Source organism: Neolamprologus multifasciatus, chromosome 3 (genome assembly GCF_963576455.1).
Source record: "Neolamprologus multifasciatus chromosome 3, fNeoMul1.2, whole genome shotgun sequence".
NCBI lineage: Eukaryota > Metazoa > Chordata > Actinopteri > Cichliformes > Cichlidae > Neolamprologus > Neolamprologus multifasciatus.
The window spans coordinates 6,454,209-6,469,355 of NC_140441.1; the positions used below are offsets into that span (position 1 = coordinate 6,454,209).

General features: G+C 38.9%; 1 protein-coding gene across 1 annotated transcript; it reads right to left on the reverse strand.

Moving 5' to 3' along the window:
• Window positions 1–3,018: 3,018 nt before the first annotated feature.
• On the reverse strand, window positions 3,019–7,573 carry LOC146521293 (uncharacterized). The gene has a single exon (XM_085155101.1). It carries the CDS (start codon window positions 7,245–7,247, stop codon window positions 6,225–6,227), a length of 1,023 nt encoding a protein of 340 aa, XP_085011227.1. The 5' UTR covers window positions 7,248–7,573; the 3' UTR covers window positions 3,019–6,224.
• Between the last annotated feature and the right edge of the window lie 7,574 nt (window positions 7,574–15,147).

The following is a 15,147-nucleotide window of genomic DNA, read 5'->3' on the forward strand; positions in this document are numbered from 1 at the left end:
TGGAAGTTCAGTTCATGCTAGAAATGTGTTTTGGAGTTTGTACGTGTTTTGTCTCTAGGGGCCACCGCATATATTTATATATAAACATATATAAATAAAACCACTTTTTTTACGTTAGTAATTCCTTTTGTGCATAATTTTATATTATTGTTAAAAATAAATAAATTAAAGCAACAAAACAACCTGAAGAGCTGGTATGGAACCGAAAGTGCCGGCTCTTTTTAGTGAGCCGAACCGAAAGAGCCGGGCTCTAAAAAGAGCCGGAAATCCCATCACTACTTACGGCGCAGAGAGGAGAGGGCGGGGCGGCGGGGGATTCTCTGGCTGGCTGGAGCAGCATCTGACAACCATCTCGCAAAATAAAATTAAATTAAATTAAACCAACAAACACGAAAACACCAGACATTATCATACAGACTTATAATTTGCACCAATGTTTTTTTGACATTCTACATACAAAAAGTGAGCGCGAGAGCCCTCGGTGCGCCTGCTTGCTGCTGAAGTCAAAGTAAACTTTATTGTCATCTCCGCTACATACAGTACAGAATATAGAGAGATGAGACGACGAGGCTCCAGTTACAACAGTTCAAGTAAACAAAAAATATATGTAAGAAGAGTAAGAAAATAAATATATAGTAAGGACAGAGTTAAAGATGCATGATTACATTTACTGAAATTATGAAGTTGTCGTGTTGTGATTACAGAAAGGAAAATGTAGTTTAAAATATGAATACTGAACACTGTATCATCAAGGAAATATATATAGCACCAAATCACAACAAGCTGTGTCACGATGCTTTACCATTTAACCCTCCACCATTAAAATGAAAAAAATTATCTTTTTGTGAAATCTGGAAAAGAAAAGCATGACAATTTGTTCTATCAATTGTGGGTCATTTCTCAGAGCTTTGAGAGATATTAAACATCAAAATTTTAGAGGAGATAATAATAATAATAGCAATAATAATGATAATACTGCCTTAATATATTACAGCACTGTAACACTAAATAATAATTTAAATGGTACTAGCATTATTTGTATTATTATTAGTAGCAGTCAGTTTAAAATATATATATAGTTTCCAAACATTTTTGTAATTTATTTCTTAACCCTCAGCCCTTGTCCTAATAACTAACAGAAAGAATGAGGCAAAAAACCTACCTCTGTTTTGTCTGACTTGCTGACAATTTGAAATTTTAATATCATTTTACGTGATGTCATCTTCTCCAGCTGGTTCTTGATCTGCTGAAATAAATCATAATGAAGAATAATATAGATGAAATGTATAAATAGAAAATACATATAAGAGAGCTGGAAATTAGGGTGAAATAATGCTCTTCCAGACGTTTGTAAATGATAACATGTCCACAGAATGGAGAAAAATTGTGACACTGAACATTGTATATGCATAATCTGGATCTCACCGTCAGGTGTCCTGTGTTACTGCACACGCTCACACCTCTTCAGCACAACAGGTGCAGTTTGGTGTATTACTGCCTCCTGCTGGAACAATGATGTCATTGTTAATGTATCACTAAACTATTAATTAAACTTGATCTATGTTACTGTTGTCATGAGACCTGGTGTACAAAGAGATTGAATTCCCTCCGTCACCTTTATATCACAGCTGAGAGGTTAAAAGGTCTTAACATTTCACCTTCTGTGAGTAAAAATTGCTAAAACAGAGCTTTTCTCTATTTTGTAAAAATTATTTAGTCTTATCAAAGATAAATCAAAAAATAAGTCTGATCAATATTTTAATGAGAAATGTAGTGGCGTGTGTGGTGTAGGATGGGATGTTTGATCTATAAAATGTTTGATTTAATAAAAGACATTTAAAAAATTCAAATTGATCATTTGAATCATCATTACTATCATTTCTAAATTTTATTTCTTATTTTAATTTTACAACTTTTTCTGGTGACGTTAAGCTTCTTGTTAATGCTTCCTCACTTTTATAATGAGTCAGTGAAAGGAGCGCTGTGTCGTCCATCAAGTGTGTTCCACAAGAAAGGTGAAGGGATGGCAAGTCAGACAGAGAAATACATAAATCGCAGCAAAAAAAAATTTCTGGCACAACTTCACCTGCTTCCAAGGTGCATGGAGAGGTTGAAAGAATTCACAAAGCAGGAACTCCAGCAACACTTGAGGGAAGATGAACAACTTTAATAATTGACCAACGCGTTTCGGCTTGTGGCCTTCATCATGGTCAATTATTAAAGTTGTTCATCTTCCCTCGAGTGTTGCTGGAGTTCCTGCTTTGTGAAGACAGAGAAATACTACAGGAGAGAAGAGCTGCAGAAAGATTGAAATCGGATGGCTTCATTTAAGCAGTAATGAATATCATCTGAATATCATCTTCCTGAATACTATTGTTGTTTATATTTACTGCGGGAAGAAACGGTAAAAACTGCGTTTTTCAAATAATTTGTGTGGCATCAGATTTGATGCAGAACACCTGATTGTTCTGTAAATAGTTTGAAATGTTTATTTAAAAAAATGCATCAGCAGCATTTTTAGGTAAACAGCTGCAAAAATCTTTGTTGTTTGCAATACTCAGAAATAATAATAAATTGCCCAGCATTGGTCATTATATACTATATTTTGCAGAGAGAGTTACAAAGGTTCAAAGTGGTGCTCCATGAGAGTCGTGCACACGGCCAGGGGGGAGAACACATCTGCAAAGCGCTGTTGCAATGCAGGAACATCTAATTTATTGGAATATGTGAGATGTTAACCACAATGACTCTTAAACACACTGTCTGAAAACTTCATGCCAACAGCACCTTTTTAAGAAAAATCAAACATATAATCCTTGAAGATCATTTTAGAGTGTTTAATTAGCTGCAGGATCCTTGTTCAGTGTGAGTGGAGAACAGCCAAGTCTCTTCCTCTGATAAACCTCCACATGTACCACTGAAAACAGTTAAATTACTTTGAATCTGAAATCATGGCTCAAACTACTTGTTCTGAGACCATTTCTTTATTTTTCACACCAAACTGTTTAATAAGATAGAATAGAATAGAATAGAATAGAATAGAATAGCCTTTATTGTCATTGTACAAGTACAACGAAATTGGAGTGCCACTCCCTTGGTGCAAAATGCAAATAAATATAAATGTAAAATATAAAAAGTACAATAAAACAACTGTAGTACTCAGACAATAAATACGTACAATATATACAGAATAGCAGCATAGTATAATGACAATGGCAAGTAAGTTAAGCAGGTTTAATTGTTTTGTACTTATTTACTATGGTGATAGCTCTGGGAAAGAAGCTATCCCTGAATCTGTTTGTCCTGGTTTTATGTGACCTGTACCGTCGGCCTGACGGTAATAGTTCAAACAGTTGGTTACTGGGGTGAGAGTAGTCCTTAATGATATTGCCAGCTCTGCTGAGGTATCGGGTGTTCGCCATGGCCTCCAGGCTGGGCAGAGGGCAGCCAGTGATCTTCTGGGCTGTGTTGATGACCCTCTGCAGTCCTTTCCTGTCTGCAACTGAGCACCCTGCATACCATGTTGTTATGCCGTACGTTAGGATGCTCTCTATGGTGGCTCTATAGAAAGTCACCAGCAGCCTCTCCTCCAGGTTGTTCCTCCTGAGCACTCTCAAAAAATGGAGACGCTGCTGGGCCTTTTTTACCACCGCCGTGGTATTTGCAGTCCAGGAGAGATCAACAGAGATCTGCACGCCCAGAAACCTCATGGAGTGTACCCTCTCCACACAGTTCCCGTGAATGTAGAGTGGGGCCGGGTCTGCACTGCCCTTCCTGAAGTCCAAAATGAGTTCTTTAGTTTTCGTGGTGTTCAGTTGGAGGTTGTTAGCTGAACACCACTCAGTCAATCTGTTAACCTCATCTCTGTAGTCCGACTCATCCCCCCTTGAGATGAGTCCAACCACTGTGGTGTCATCCGCGAACTTTATGATGGTGTTTGAGAGATGGGTAGGGGAGCAGTCGGATGTGTAGAGCGTAAACAAGAGGGGACTCAGAACACATCCTTGTGGAGACCCGGTGCTGAGTGTGATGGTGCTGGACAGGTGGGGGCCGAGTCTGACAGACTGTGGTCTGTTTGTCAGGAAGTCCTTGATCCAGAGACAGATGGAGGTGGAGAGTCCCAGGTTAGACAGTTTCTCGACCAGGATCTCCGGGATGATGTGATTGAATGCTGAGCTGAAGTCCAGGAAGAGCATTCTCACATAATTTCCTCGGTGCTCCAGGTGACTCAGTGCAGTGTGGAGCGCTATGGTGATGGCGTCCTCGGTGGATCGATAAGATAAACTTTACACAGAGTTCATCAAATATAAGTAACGCTTTAACATTATCAGGATTTCATAATACAAAATTCAAATCAGCAAGAAAACAGCTGCGAACATGTGGATCAAAATTCATTAAAAAACAACACGTGGACTTCAAGGACTAAATACACTAAAGTGAAAGGAGGAGCCAAAAACAGAATTTGAATTAAGTAAAAGTAGTCACCTGTGATCTATAAAATGGTCCTGATGTGTGCTGCTGTTGTTAACTTTCAACATTTCTTTGCTGCCACTGTGAATACAAATGTGTTCATTGCCTAATTGAATAAAGGTTACACTGACTTACTGCTCCATCTTCTGGTACAAACTGGCATTATATGGAAGTACAGCCCAAAACCAGTTTAGCTTGAGTTTCTTTTTTCTGGACATAAAGTCACAGCAGGTGTTGTTTCAAAGCTGGTGGACAGATTTAGTTCATTTTGGAGGTTTTAAAAGCAACTGCTGTGAAAACATTTGCACTTTTGGGAGAAAATAATTTAAGAGAAGATTTTACAACAGCAAACGATTAAATATGAATGAAGGTTTGAAATTTAACTGAGGTAACACATAAAATGAATACAACTACTAAACGCTACTGTGTCCTAAGGGAACAAAGAATAAAATGTAACAGGGATAACATTTTAGAGAATTAAAATCCCTCATAGGAAAAAACATAAACTTGATATACATATCTATACATGCAGCTTCCTAAATGTAACATTCAGGATTATTCACTGCAGGTCCAGAAATCAGAGCTACCTCATCAGATCCAAGTGTGACATCAGCCGACACTCTTTACAGGAGATTCCATCTGAACTCTGTGGAGCCTGATCTCAAGGTTTTTAAGTCTGACCCTGAAACCAGAAGAGGATCTTTCTCTCTCTTCAGATTCATTGTGATCCAGTGATTTCAGGCCTGTATGATCAGGCTGATGTTTGCACAGAGCAGATAATGAAGTGAAGGTTTTTGCACATTGGTAACAGTGATACAGTTTATTTACAGTGTGGGATCGTTTGTGTTCGGAGTTTGAACTGAGATTCCTGAAGCTCTTGTCACACTGGTCACAGCTGAAGTTCACTTCCATGTGTGTACGTTCATATTTGTTACGATGACCTGATTGTGAGAAGATTTTTTCACAGTGTCTGCACTTGTATGGTGTCTCTCCTGTGTGGATTCGCTTATGCTTTTTCTTTAAGATCATGTGCAGTGGTGAAGGATGACCCACACTAGTCACAGATGTGCTTTTTCACCCCACTGTGGAAGAGTTCATGTATTTTTAATGTACTTGGTGTGTGGAAGCCTCTCCCACTTTCTTTGCAGTAGTTCATTTTGTCTCCAGTGTGTCTACGTTGATGAGGTTTTAGGTACCGTTTATGAAGTTTTTCCACAAAGGTCACAGAGAAACTCTTTCCCACCACCACAGTGACGACAGGGTTGAGAACTGGATCTATCTGTGTCAATCAGCTTCTAAACAATGACAGCGTAAGTGATCTCTGCCAATATCCAATTACATTTTACTGTTTACATTACAACACTCAGGTTACTGAGCGAAAATCAGTCTTCATTTTTCCAAACAGTTCATTCAGTATAACTCCACAAGTTTACTGATCATATTTGTTCCAAACACTCAGGTTACAATTACAAGATAAAACTAAATACATCCTCACAGTAACTGCACTTGTAGAGTTACTTTCTGGTGTGGATCTGTTGGTGTTTATTCAGCTGATGTGGAGCTTTAAAAGTCTTCTCACACAGGTCACATTTATAAGGTCTCTCCTCAGTGTGGCTAAACATGTGTTGTTGTAACTGTGCATCTGTTGTAAACAGTTTCCCACACTGATCTCAGCAGTAAACATCATTTCCAGTGTGAATCCGTAGGTGAATATTTCGGTAGTGTTTGTTGCTGAAACTTTTTCCACAAAAGTCTCAGCTGTACTCCTTAATTCCAGAGTGGGTAACTAGATGCTTCTGTAAGTTTCGACTTTGAGCAAAAGCTTTACCACACAAGTCACAGTAGTGTGCTTTAATTACACTGTGGATGAGTTGGTGTTTTTTTAAGCCCTCACGATACGTAAAAAACTTTCCACACAAGTCACAGTAGTGTGCTTTAAATCCACTGTGGATAAGTTGGTGTCTTTTTAAACTTACAGCCTGGGTAAAAGATTTTCCACACAAATCACAGCTGTAAGCTTTAACTCCACTGTGGATGAGTTGGTGAGTTTTTAAGTGTCCAGACTGGGTAAAAGACTTTCCACACTCATCACAGCTGTAAGCTTTAACTCCACTGTGGAAGAGTTGGTGTGTTTTTAAGCCCTCACGATACGTAAAAAACTTTCCACACAAGTCATAGTAGTGTGCTTTAAATCCACTGTGGATAAGTTGGTGTCTTTTTAAACTTACAGCCTGGGTAAAAGATTTTCCACACAAATCACAGCTGTAAGGTTTAAATCCACTGTGGATGAGTTGGTGTCTTTTTAAACCTCCAGCCTCGGTAAAAGACTTTCCACACAAATCACAGCTGTAAGCTTTAACTCCACTGTGGATGAGTTGGTGAGTTTTTAGGCTTTGAGCCAAGGTAAAAGACTTTCCACACAAATCACAGCTGTACGCTTTAACTCCACTGTGGATGAGTTGGTGAGTTTTTAAGTGTCCAGACCGGGTAAAAGACTTTCCACACTCATCACAGCTGTACGCTTTAACTCCACTGTGGATGAGTTGGTGAGTTTTTAAGTGTCCAGACCGGGTAAAAGACTTTCCACACTCATCACAGCTGTAAGTTTTCTCTCCCTTTCTTCTGTGAGGTTTGTCAGCCTCCTGAGAGCGCTGACTTCTCGCTCCATGTTGGTCCTGCAGTGACAGAGATACAAACAGAGGCAGTGAGTGAAATGCAGTCGTGGAACAAACTGAAACTTCCTCCATTGGTGGAATCAAACATGTCAATAAACACATTGTTAGAGTGTTAACACCACCTTCTGGTGACAGTATCACGTTACAATGATGAGCTACAATGAGAGTTGTAATGAAAATGACATTATTGAAGAAATATTGATCAGCAGAGAAACCCTTTTACTTCAGAAAAAATTAAAGTGATGATATTGTTGTTTCAATGTGTGTAGAGAAAATATGATCTTTGTATTTTCTTGTAACTTCTGTAGTTTTTGGTTGTGAATGTAGATTCTGTATATATGGAGGAGCCCAGGATGCAAAAGATAAAGCTGCTGTTAACAGGTTTTTAAAAACCAACCAGCTGTGCAAACAGTTTCAATAACAGTGTAACTGTGTTACATTTCTCACCTTTTGTGTTGAAGTCATTGTTTCCTCTGTAGTGGCTGAGCTGAGTCCAAAATTGTTCCTCTGCTGCTCCACCAGACTCCTGTTACTCAGCTGGGACACACATACATATACATATATATATATATATATATATATATATATATATATATATATACATACATATATATATATATATATATATATATATATATATATATATATATATATATATATATATACACACATATATATATATATATATATATATAAATAAATTAGGGGTGCAACGATACCCGTATCGATATTGAACCGTTCGATATAGTGCTTTCGGTTTGGTACGCATATGTATTAACAATACAACATTTTTAATTTATTTTATCAACTTTTCTTCTGACGGTGCTGTCTGTGTTGAGCGCTCAGTAGATCTGCGCTCGACAGTGCAGCCTAGGCGGAGTAGTCGAACGCAGATTCACTGAGCGCAGGGCAAGCTAGCGAGACAGAAGTTAAGCTCCTTGCAACATGGCAAATTGAACCTCCCCCACCCTCATTCAGATTTGGCGTTTAGAACTATTTTGGTTTTCATGTGAAGTATGACCCTGAAGGTAAGCGCGTCATGGACTAAAGTAAAACAGTATGTTGGATGTGCCAGCAATGCTCAATTACATGGGTGGGAACTAGTGTGTTAGCGCAGTTAGCTCGTTAACGTGTTGGCCGTCCAGCCCAACGCACGGGGCGATCTGCGGTAGCTCGTTAACGGAGATTTGCCGTGTTGTGGCGTTAACGTCATTTCAATGAGATTAACGCTGACAGCACTAGTGGGAACAAAACAAATATGACTGCACATTTACTCTGACATCATCCTAGTGCAAAGACAAGTGGAAGCAGACAAAAACAACGAGCACGCATGCTACAAACTTTACCCGAGTCATTTAGACAGCCGTTAGCACATGATTCTCCTTATGGGGACCTGATATGTTTAATATGCTGCTGAGAATATAGCCCAGAAGAAGCGTATAGTATAGCTTTTATTTTGGAAAGAGCCATTTCTCTGTAATAAACTCTCTTTTCCAAAGATGAGTTATTTCTCGATCAGATAGATTTATTTTATTTTATTATTTTGTTGTTTCAGCAACGTTAAATTTAAAAACTGTACTTTAGAGTTCAAATATATATTTATAATTTTAATAAATGACAAATTAAAAAGGCATGAACATTTTTTGTATCGAAAAAATATCGAACCGTGAATTTTGTGTATCGTTGCACCCCTCATATGTACACATATATGTGTGTGTGTGTGTGTGTGTGTGTGTGTGTGTTTGTGTGTGTTTGTGTGTGTATATATATATATATACATATACACACAAAATCAGCTTTTGTATATCGGCTTTATTTGCGCTGGAACACAATAAAATACAGATGCATCTGGAGATCATCCTATGAAGTCCTATTCTAAAAGCTGATTGCCCTCCCCCAGGCTTGTATCTGTGCCTTCCTGGGGGTGGGGGTTGGTTGTTCTCCTGCCCTGCAGCCCATCCTTTTGTTCATATTCCAAGACCATTTTTCTGTATGTATTCTTTCCCCCTAGCAACCGCCATATTATGATGTTGCAAACAATCACAAACTCTACAAACAAACAAACTCTACAGTCCAGTGTATACCAAGCAATCGATTATTCTCAACAGAAACTGAACCCACATTAAAGTTAGCTCGGTGCTTACCTTCAGATGAGCCCACAAACCGAGAGAAACTCCGTGATGAAGCTGGAAGTTTTTCCAAACACAGGAAACAGATCACGGAGCATCTGTTGGTTCACGCTGATCTCAGCTACGATCCAGGAGACAAGGGTGTGCAGATCGATGCAGATATCGATCCAAATGTTGGTAGTGGTATATGTTCCTGTAAGTTTACTACTTTACTCCCGTTTCATGAAAAAGCAGCTCTCTCTGCTCGACTCCTCTCCTGCGCACACACTTTCTCCGCCCCTTTTTCCTGGCTCTGTGGTGATTTGTTACTGTGCGGTCACGTGACGCAGCTGCGCACAATAACCACGTGGGGTTTTATTTCAAAATTAGAGCCTATCTCCTTTTCCTAAACTCTTTTCCTTGGCCTCGATTAACGGTCCACAAGGGCCGCGTACTCAACGACCGCTAAGGCCGGAAGTGCGAGGCTTGTGAAATCTAGCCTCCGTCGCGCTGCCCAGGTTGCCTAGCAACCATGATACTAACCGCTGGAAACGTTTCATACAACTTTGTTTGACAGAAATGACGAAGAACATATTTTGTACTTTTGTTTGTGTGTTTCTACACGAGCTTTGTGTGATTTGATAAGTATCTGAGGCTGAGACCACAGGACTGTAAACATGATTGTTGGGCTTCATTTCTGTACTGAACAGTCATTTAAGATCAGCTAGTAAATAACAAATAGTTAATGTTGTTCATGAGACTAAAGTCAGTGTAAATATGATATGGCCAATATTATAGTTATTATATTAATCATTATTAGTTATTACAGCAGTGAGTTTGAACTCTCAAATCAAATCACTTTTATTGTCACATCACATGTGCAGGTACACTGGTACAGCACATGTGAGTGAACTCTGTGTCAAATACTGAGCTTCAATAAAGATTCAAGTTGCAGTTATTTATATTTCCCATCACCTTAAATCTTCACTCAAAGACAAGTATCTTTTACATATACATGTATTACATATAAGAGACAAATATTGTTCATTTAATTTGTTGGCATTACTAAATTTGGCTCAATGCTTAGTCCTAAAGTGTATATTTATTTTCTTACTCTTCTTATATACATTGTTTGTTCACTTGCACTGCTGTAACTGGAGTCTCGTCGTCTCGTCTCTCTATATTCTGTACTGTATGTAGCAGAGATGACAATAAAGTTTTACTTTGACTTCAGCAGCAAGCAGGCGCACCGAGGGCTCTCGCGCTCACTTTTTGCATGTAGAATGTCGAAAAAACATCGGTACAAATTATAAGTCTGTATTATAATGTCTGGTGTTTTCGTGTTTGTTGGTTTATTTTATTTTATTTTTTAATTTTGCGAGTGTTTTAATAGATGCCGCTTCAGCCCAACACACATCAAACGTGTGACGCATGGTCACGCTCCCTCTGTTTCACTTATCGACGCGCTGGGTACCCCCATCGTGTCGAGAATTGACGTGCAGGGTCCTCTTGTTGAATACTATAGAACTCCCTAAACTTTGCTTATTGATGAGAAGAGATTTCCACAGAAGAGCCTGTTGTCTGTATATTTATGCATTTCCAAAATCACATTGTAGTGACGTGTACTGAACACAATGAATTATAAATATAAACAACTACCTGAAAAACAGCAGATAAATTAAATACATTTGTATCGCTTATTGCATTTATGGAAGCAGTAGCGGTTTTAGATACGGGCGACACGGGCGGTTGCTCGGGGCGGCATCATGGGTATCGGCAAAAAAAAAAAAATTCGCAAACGAAATGGCTCTTAGAGCCGGCTCTTTGACGTGAACGACGCGACCCGGCTCCTTATTGCGAGCCGTCACGTGGGGGTTTTTTTTTGTTTGTTTTTTCTTTCTCTCAGCCTCTCTCTCGCACTTTTTTTCGCTTCACTCTGCACGCGAGCCGTGTGCTTTACGCTGGGAAGAGGGGGGAGGGGCGGTAGCAGTAGCACAGGAACAGGGAGGGAGAGAGAAAGAAAGAGAGCCAGGGACAACAACGTCACATTAGAAAGGTATAGTAATCATCAACAACTATTTTCAGTTGCAGATGATAAAGGATTCAGAAAGTTGATTCATGCAGGTCCATATGACAGAGAATATGCATGTTCTTTTTGTTTTCATATTATAATTTATATTTAATTGTGTTGTGGTTTGCAGTGTTTTGTGTTGTTTCACTTTAAATTTGTAAAAGGAAAAAGCTGAAAATTTAAATAGTTAAAAGTTGAAATGTGAATAGTTGATTTTTGTATTATATGATTTATTTGTTACATTTTATGTGGCGTGAATAAATAAAAGTATATTTATGGTGGCCCCCGAAAACTCAAAACATGTACAAAAGACAACAGAAGTGCTCCAGGATGCTAGGTGCAGTGTTGAGCTTTTGTTACCTAGTGGCTACACAAGCCAGCAAGTACCAACGACCGGATTTGGTGTGTGGTAGTAACAGGTAAATGAACATTGTTTTTAAATTATTTGAATATATATGAGTGCCTGTGTATAAATACACAAACAATACACATATGCTTTCATGCTTTCAATTGTGTAATTTAAGTGATCTAGTAGCTCCGCTTTGGAAGTTCAATTCATGCTAGAAATGTGTTTTGGAGTTTGTACGTGTTTTGACTCTAGGGGCCACCGCATATATTTATATATAAACATATATAAATAAAACCACTTTTTTTACGTTAGTAATTCCTTTTGTGCATAATTTTATATTATTGTTAATAATAAATTAATTAAAGCAACAAAACAACCTGAAGAGCCGGTTCGGAGCCGAAAGAGCCGGATCTCTAAAAAGAGCCGGAAATCCCATCACTACTTGCAGCGCAGAGAGGAGAGGGCGGGGCGGCGCGGGATTCTCTGGTTGGCTGGAGCAGCATCTGACAACTATCTCGCAAAATAAAATTAAATAAAAACAAACCCACAAACACAAAAACACCAGGTATTATCATACAGACTTATAATTTACACCAATGTTTTTTCAAAATTCTGTATGCGAAAAGTCAGCGCGAGAGCCCTCGGTGCGCCTGCTCGCTGCTGAAGTCAAAGTAAACTTTATTGTCATCTCCGCTACATACAGTCCAGTATATAGAGAGATGAGACGACAAGGCTCCAGTTACAGCAGTGCAAGTGTGACCTCTGTGTAGTATCTTCTCTGGTCTGCATTCACAACAAAAAGGCAATGGTTAGAATGCTCTCTTTTTAATGTCGTGGGCAATCAGCACAAAATCTCGCAGGAATCCTCCATTATTCTCAGGATTACATTTCCACTTGCAGTGTGATCGTATAGTGGTAAATTTATACAACCAAAATAGAAAAACTTCAACACCATTAACATTGCATGTTAAATTTCCCAAATGAAAGGAATATAAAAATATCTTTTAAAGCTGTACATGAAACAATGTGCATTCTCTAAACAGTGTGGCACAGTCAAATACCTGCATTCACAACAAAAAGGCAATGGTTAGAATGCTCTCTTTTTAATGTCGTGGGCAATCAGCACAAAATCTAAACGAGAAAGCAACAACAGAGTTAGCTAACTATGCTCCCATTTTGTTTCCCCTCTTCCCAATAAAGAAATCTCACATAAACGTGCACTCAGTTCAACATAAAGACTGAAGAAATGACCCGCAACAAATGATTTATAAACAACAAAAATAATCAGGTCAGACTGAATTGACTATGTGCACGTTAGCATATGCTACTTCCGGTGCGGAAACTCCTGTGGGGAGCTTTGTTTCCGGTGTCCTATTCGCGCCCTTTTTACGGTCCAAAACAAGTTAAGCAAATAAATAAATAAAGCGGCGATTCACATTTCTATAGATGTCTCGGGCATTTACCCAATATATCTGTAAATGATGTTCATCGACTTGTCGATATTTTCCCCCCACGACTCAGGGGAAAAGAGAAAATGGATTCAAATGTTATATTTCTCAGCTGTCCCTCGTTTATCGCGGGTGTTATGTTCTAAAAATAACCAGCGATAGGTGAAATCAATTAGCCAATTTTATTTTTTGACGGTGCAAAACGTTTCGTGGACATCGTGGACATACAGCACTGCACTTCAGAGTCACACTGCTAGCGATAGATGCAGTGATTCTGTACTGTACAGGAGAGACGGAGGAGATCGTCTGCAGCGATCAGGACACAGGACGTAAAAAAGCATGCAAACTTGCACTAAAAATCTGCGAAACAGCGAGGTGAAAGGTGAACCGCGTTATAGCAAGGGACCGCTGTAATTTTGAAGGTAAGTCACAACATACCCTTCGTAAATACTAATATATAGAAACCGTTACCAGCAATCATTAATTTTTTGTGTGGCTTTTTTTCACGGTTTGTTAACATGCTGTGTAGGTGTGTACTTGACTAGCTGATATCGACATAACGGGGAAAACACCTGGTTTGACTATTGTTCACCTGTAGTTTGAATGCTGAACATTTGCCTGTTTAAATCATAAGACCAGTCACTATACAGAGATGTGCTTCTGAATGTGGACGATGTGTCTTCTGCTGCAGTGATGCAGTTCTGCTTGTGTTTAGTGATGTAAACAACTGATCGATCTAAACTCTTTAAACGTCAAAATTGATCATTAGATTTTTATGACACAACAGTGGTGAGTGTTCCCACCTTCTCCTCTTTGTAACTTAACGCGATCGTTCCGTTTTCGAGTTTTGGACATCAATTTTGGAGTGTATCTTCGCAGTAGCGATTGACCGCAAAGTAAAGCTACCGGAAATGTACAACCCCACATCCGGTCTCAAACCAGGAAGTTAGCATTTTCTCGTGCACAGGGTCCATTATTTTAACCCTTTAAAGCCGGTCGGAGCGGGCACGCTCTGTTTTGCGTAACTATTTTTAAATCCCGGTAGCTCTGCAACCACGTAAGCTAGCGCAATAATTTTTTTTGCATATGAAACCGGAGGAGTTGTACTTACATCTTATGCCATCAGCTTGTCCTAGGTCACAGTTTCCTTCCACATATAACTTTGCAAAAACTGCATAAAAAGCACTTGCAGCAACAAAAACATAATATTCCAGAAACACGCTTTGCCGATCCGATCAGCTGTTTGTAACACTTCCAACATTGAAACAGACGCCAGAGCGAACGATCGCATGTCCGCCATTTCCTGCCCGAAACCGGAAGTGATGTCATTTTCGCGGAAAATGTAGTTTTTTACTTGTAGGCCTCGAAAGCCTATACTGGTGTTTTTATAAGTCATGTTTGACTTTATGACTTTCTGTGTCGTTTCTGGGATGCTTAGGACTCATATTGCACTGCTAGAAATAGTTTATTTTGATGCATATGCTGCTTTTTTGCAAATTTGCATCATAGGATTGTTTTTCGTTTTTCCTGTAGTGTATAAAAATTGTTGTATCTCAAAAATAAAACTATGAAGACACTCAAAATGAATTTCCTGTGATGGGAAACTATTTTGTGCAACTTTTTTGTATTTACAGTTTTGAGGGATAAGCCTCTTAAATTTCTCCAAGTAGAAATATATGTAAAAAAAACAAAAACGATTTTCAAATCTTTGGTAGTTTATTGCACTTTTTTGCAATTAGTGTGGTTACTATGGACTTAATGCAGACATATTATTAAAATCTGGGCTGTAATGGTTGTATTGATGTATAGCAACTTGAAATGCTCCCAAAAATGGCTCCACAGCATGTAAAAATATGATATAAGCTCTGGCGGACTTGGTTCTATGGTAGGTCTTAAAGGGTTAACAGCCTGCAATATGATTTTTCCTCCCCACGACATTTGCGCATTCCTTACCTCGCAGGAATCCTCCATTATTCTGAGGATTACCCATAATCCCTTGCCCTTTGTGAATGTTGCAGGGTGACTT

Excerpts from the sequence above, each read along its gene's own strand:
- LOC146521293 (XM_085155101.1), bottom strand. The coding sequence starts at position 7,247 with ATGTGTTTATTGACATGTTTGATTCCACCAATGGAGGAAGTTTCAGTT.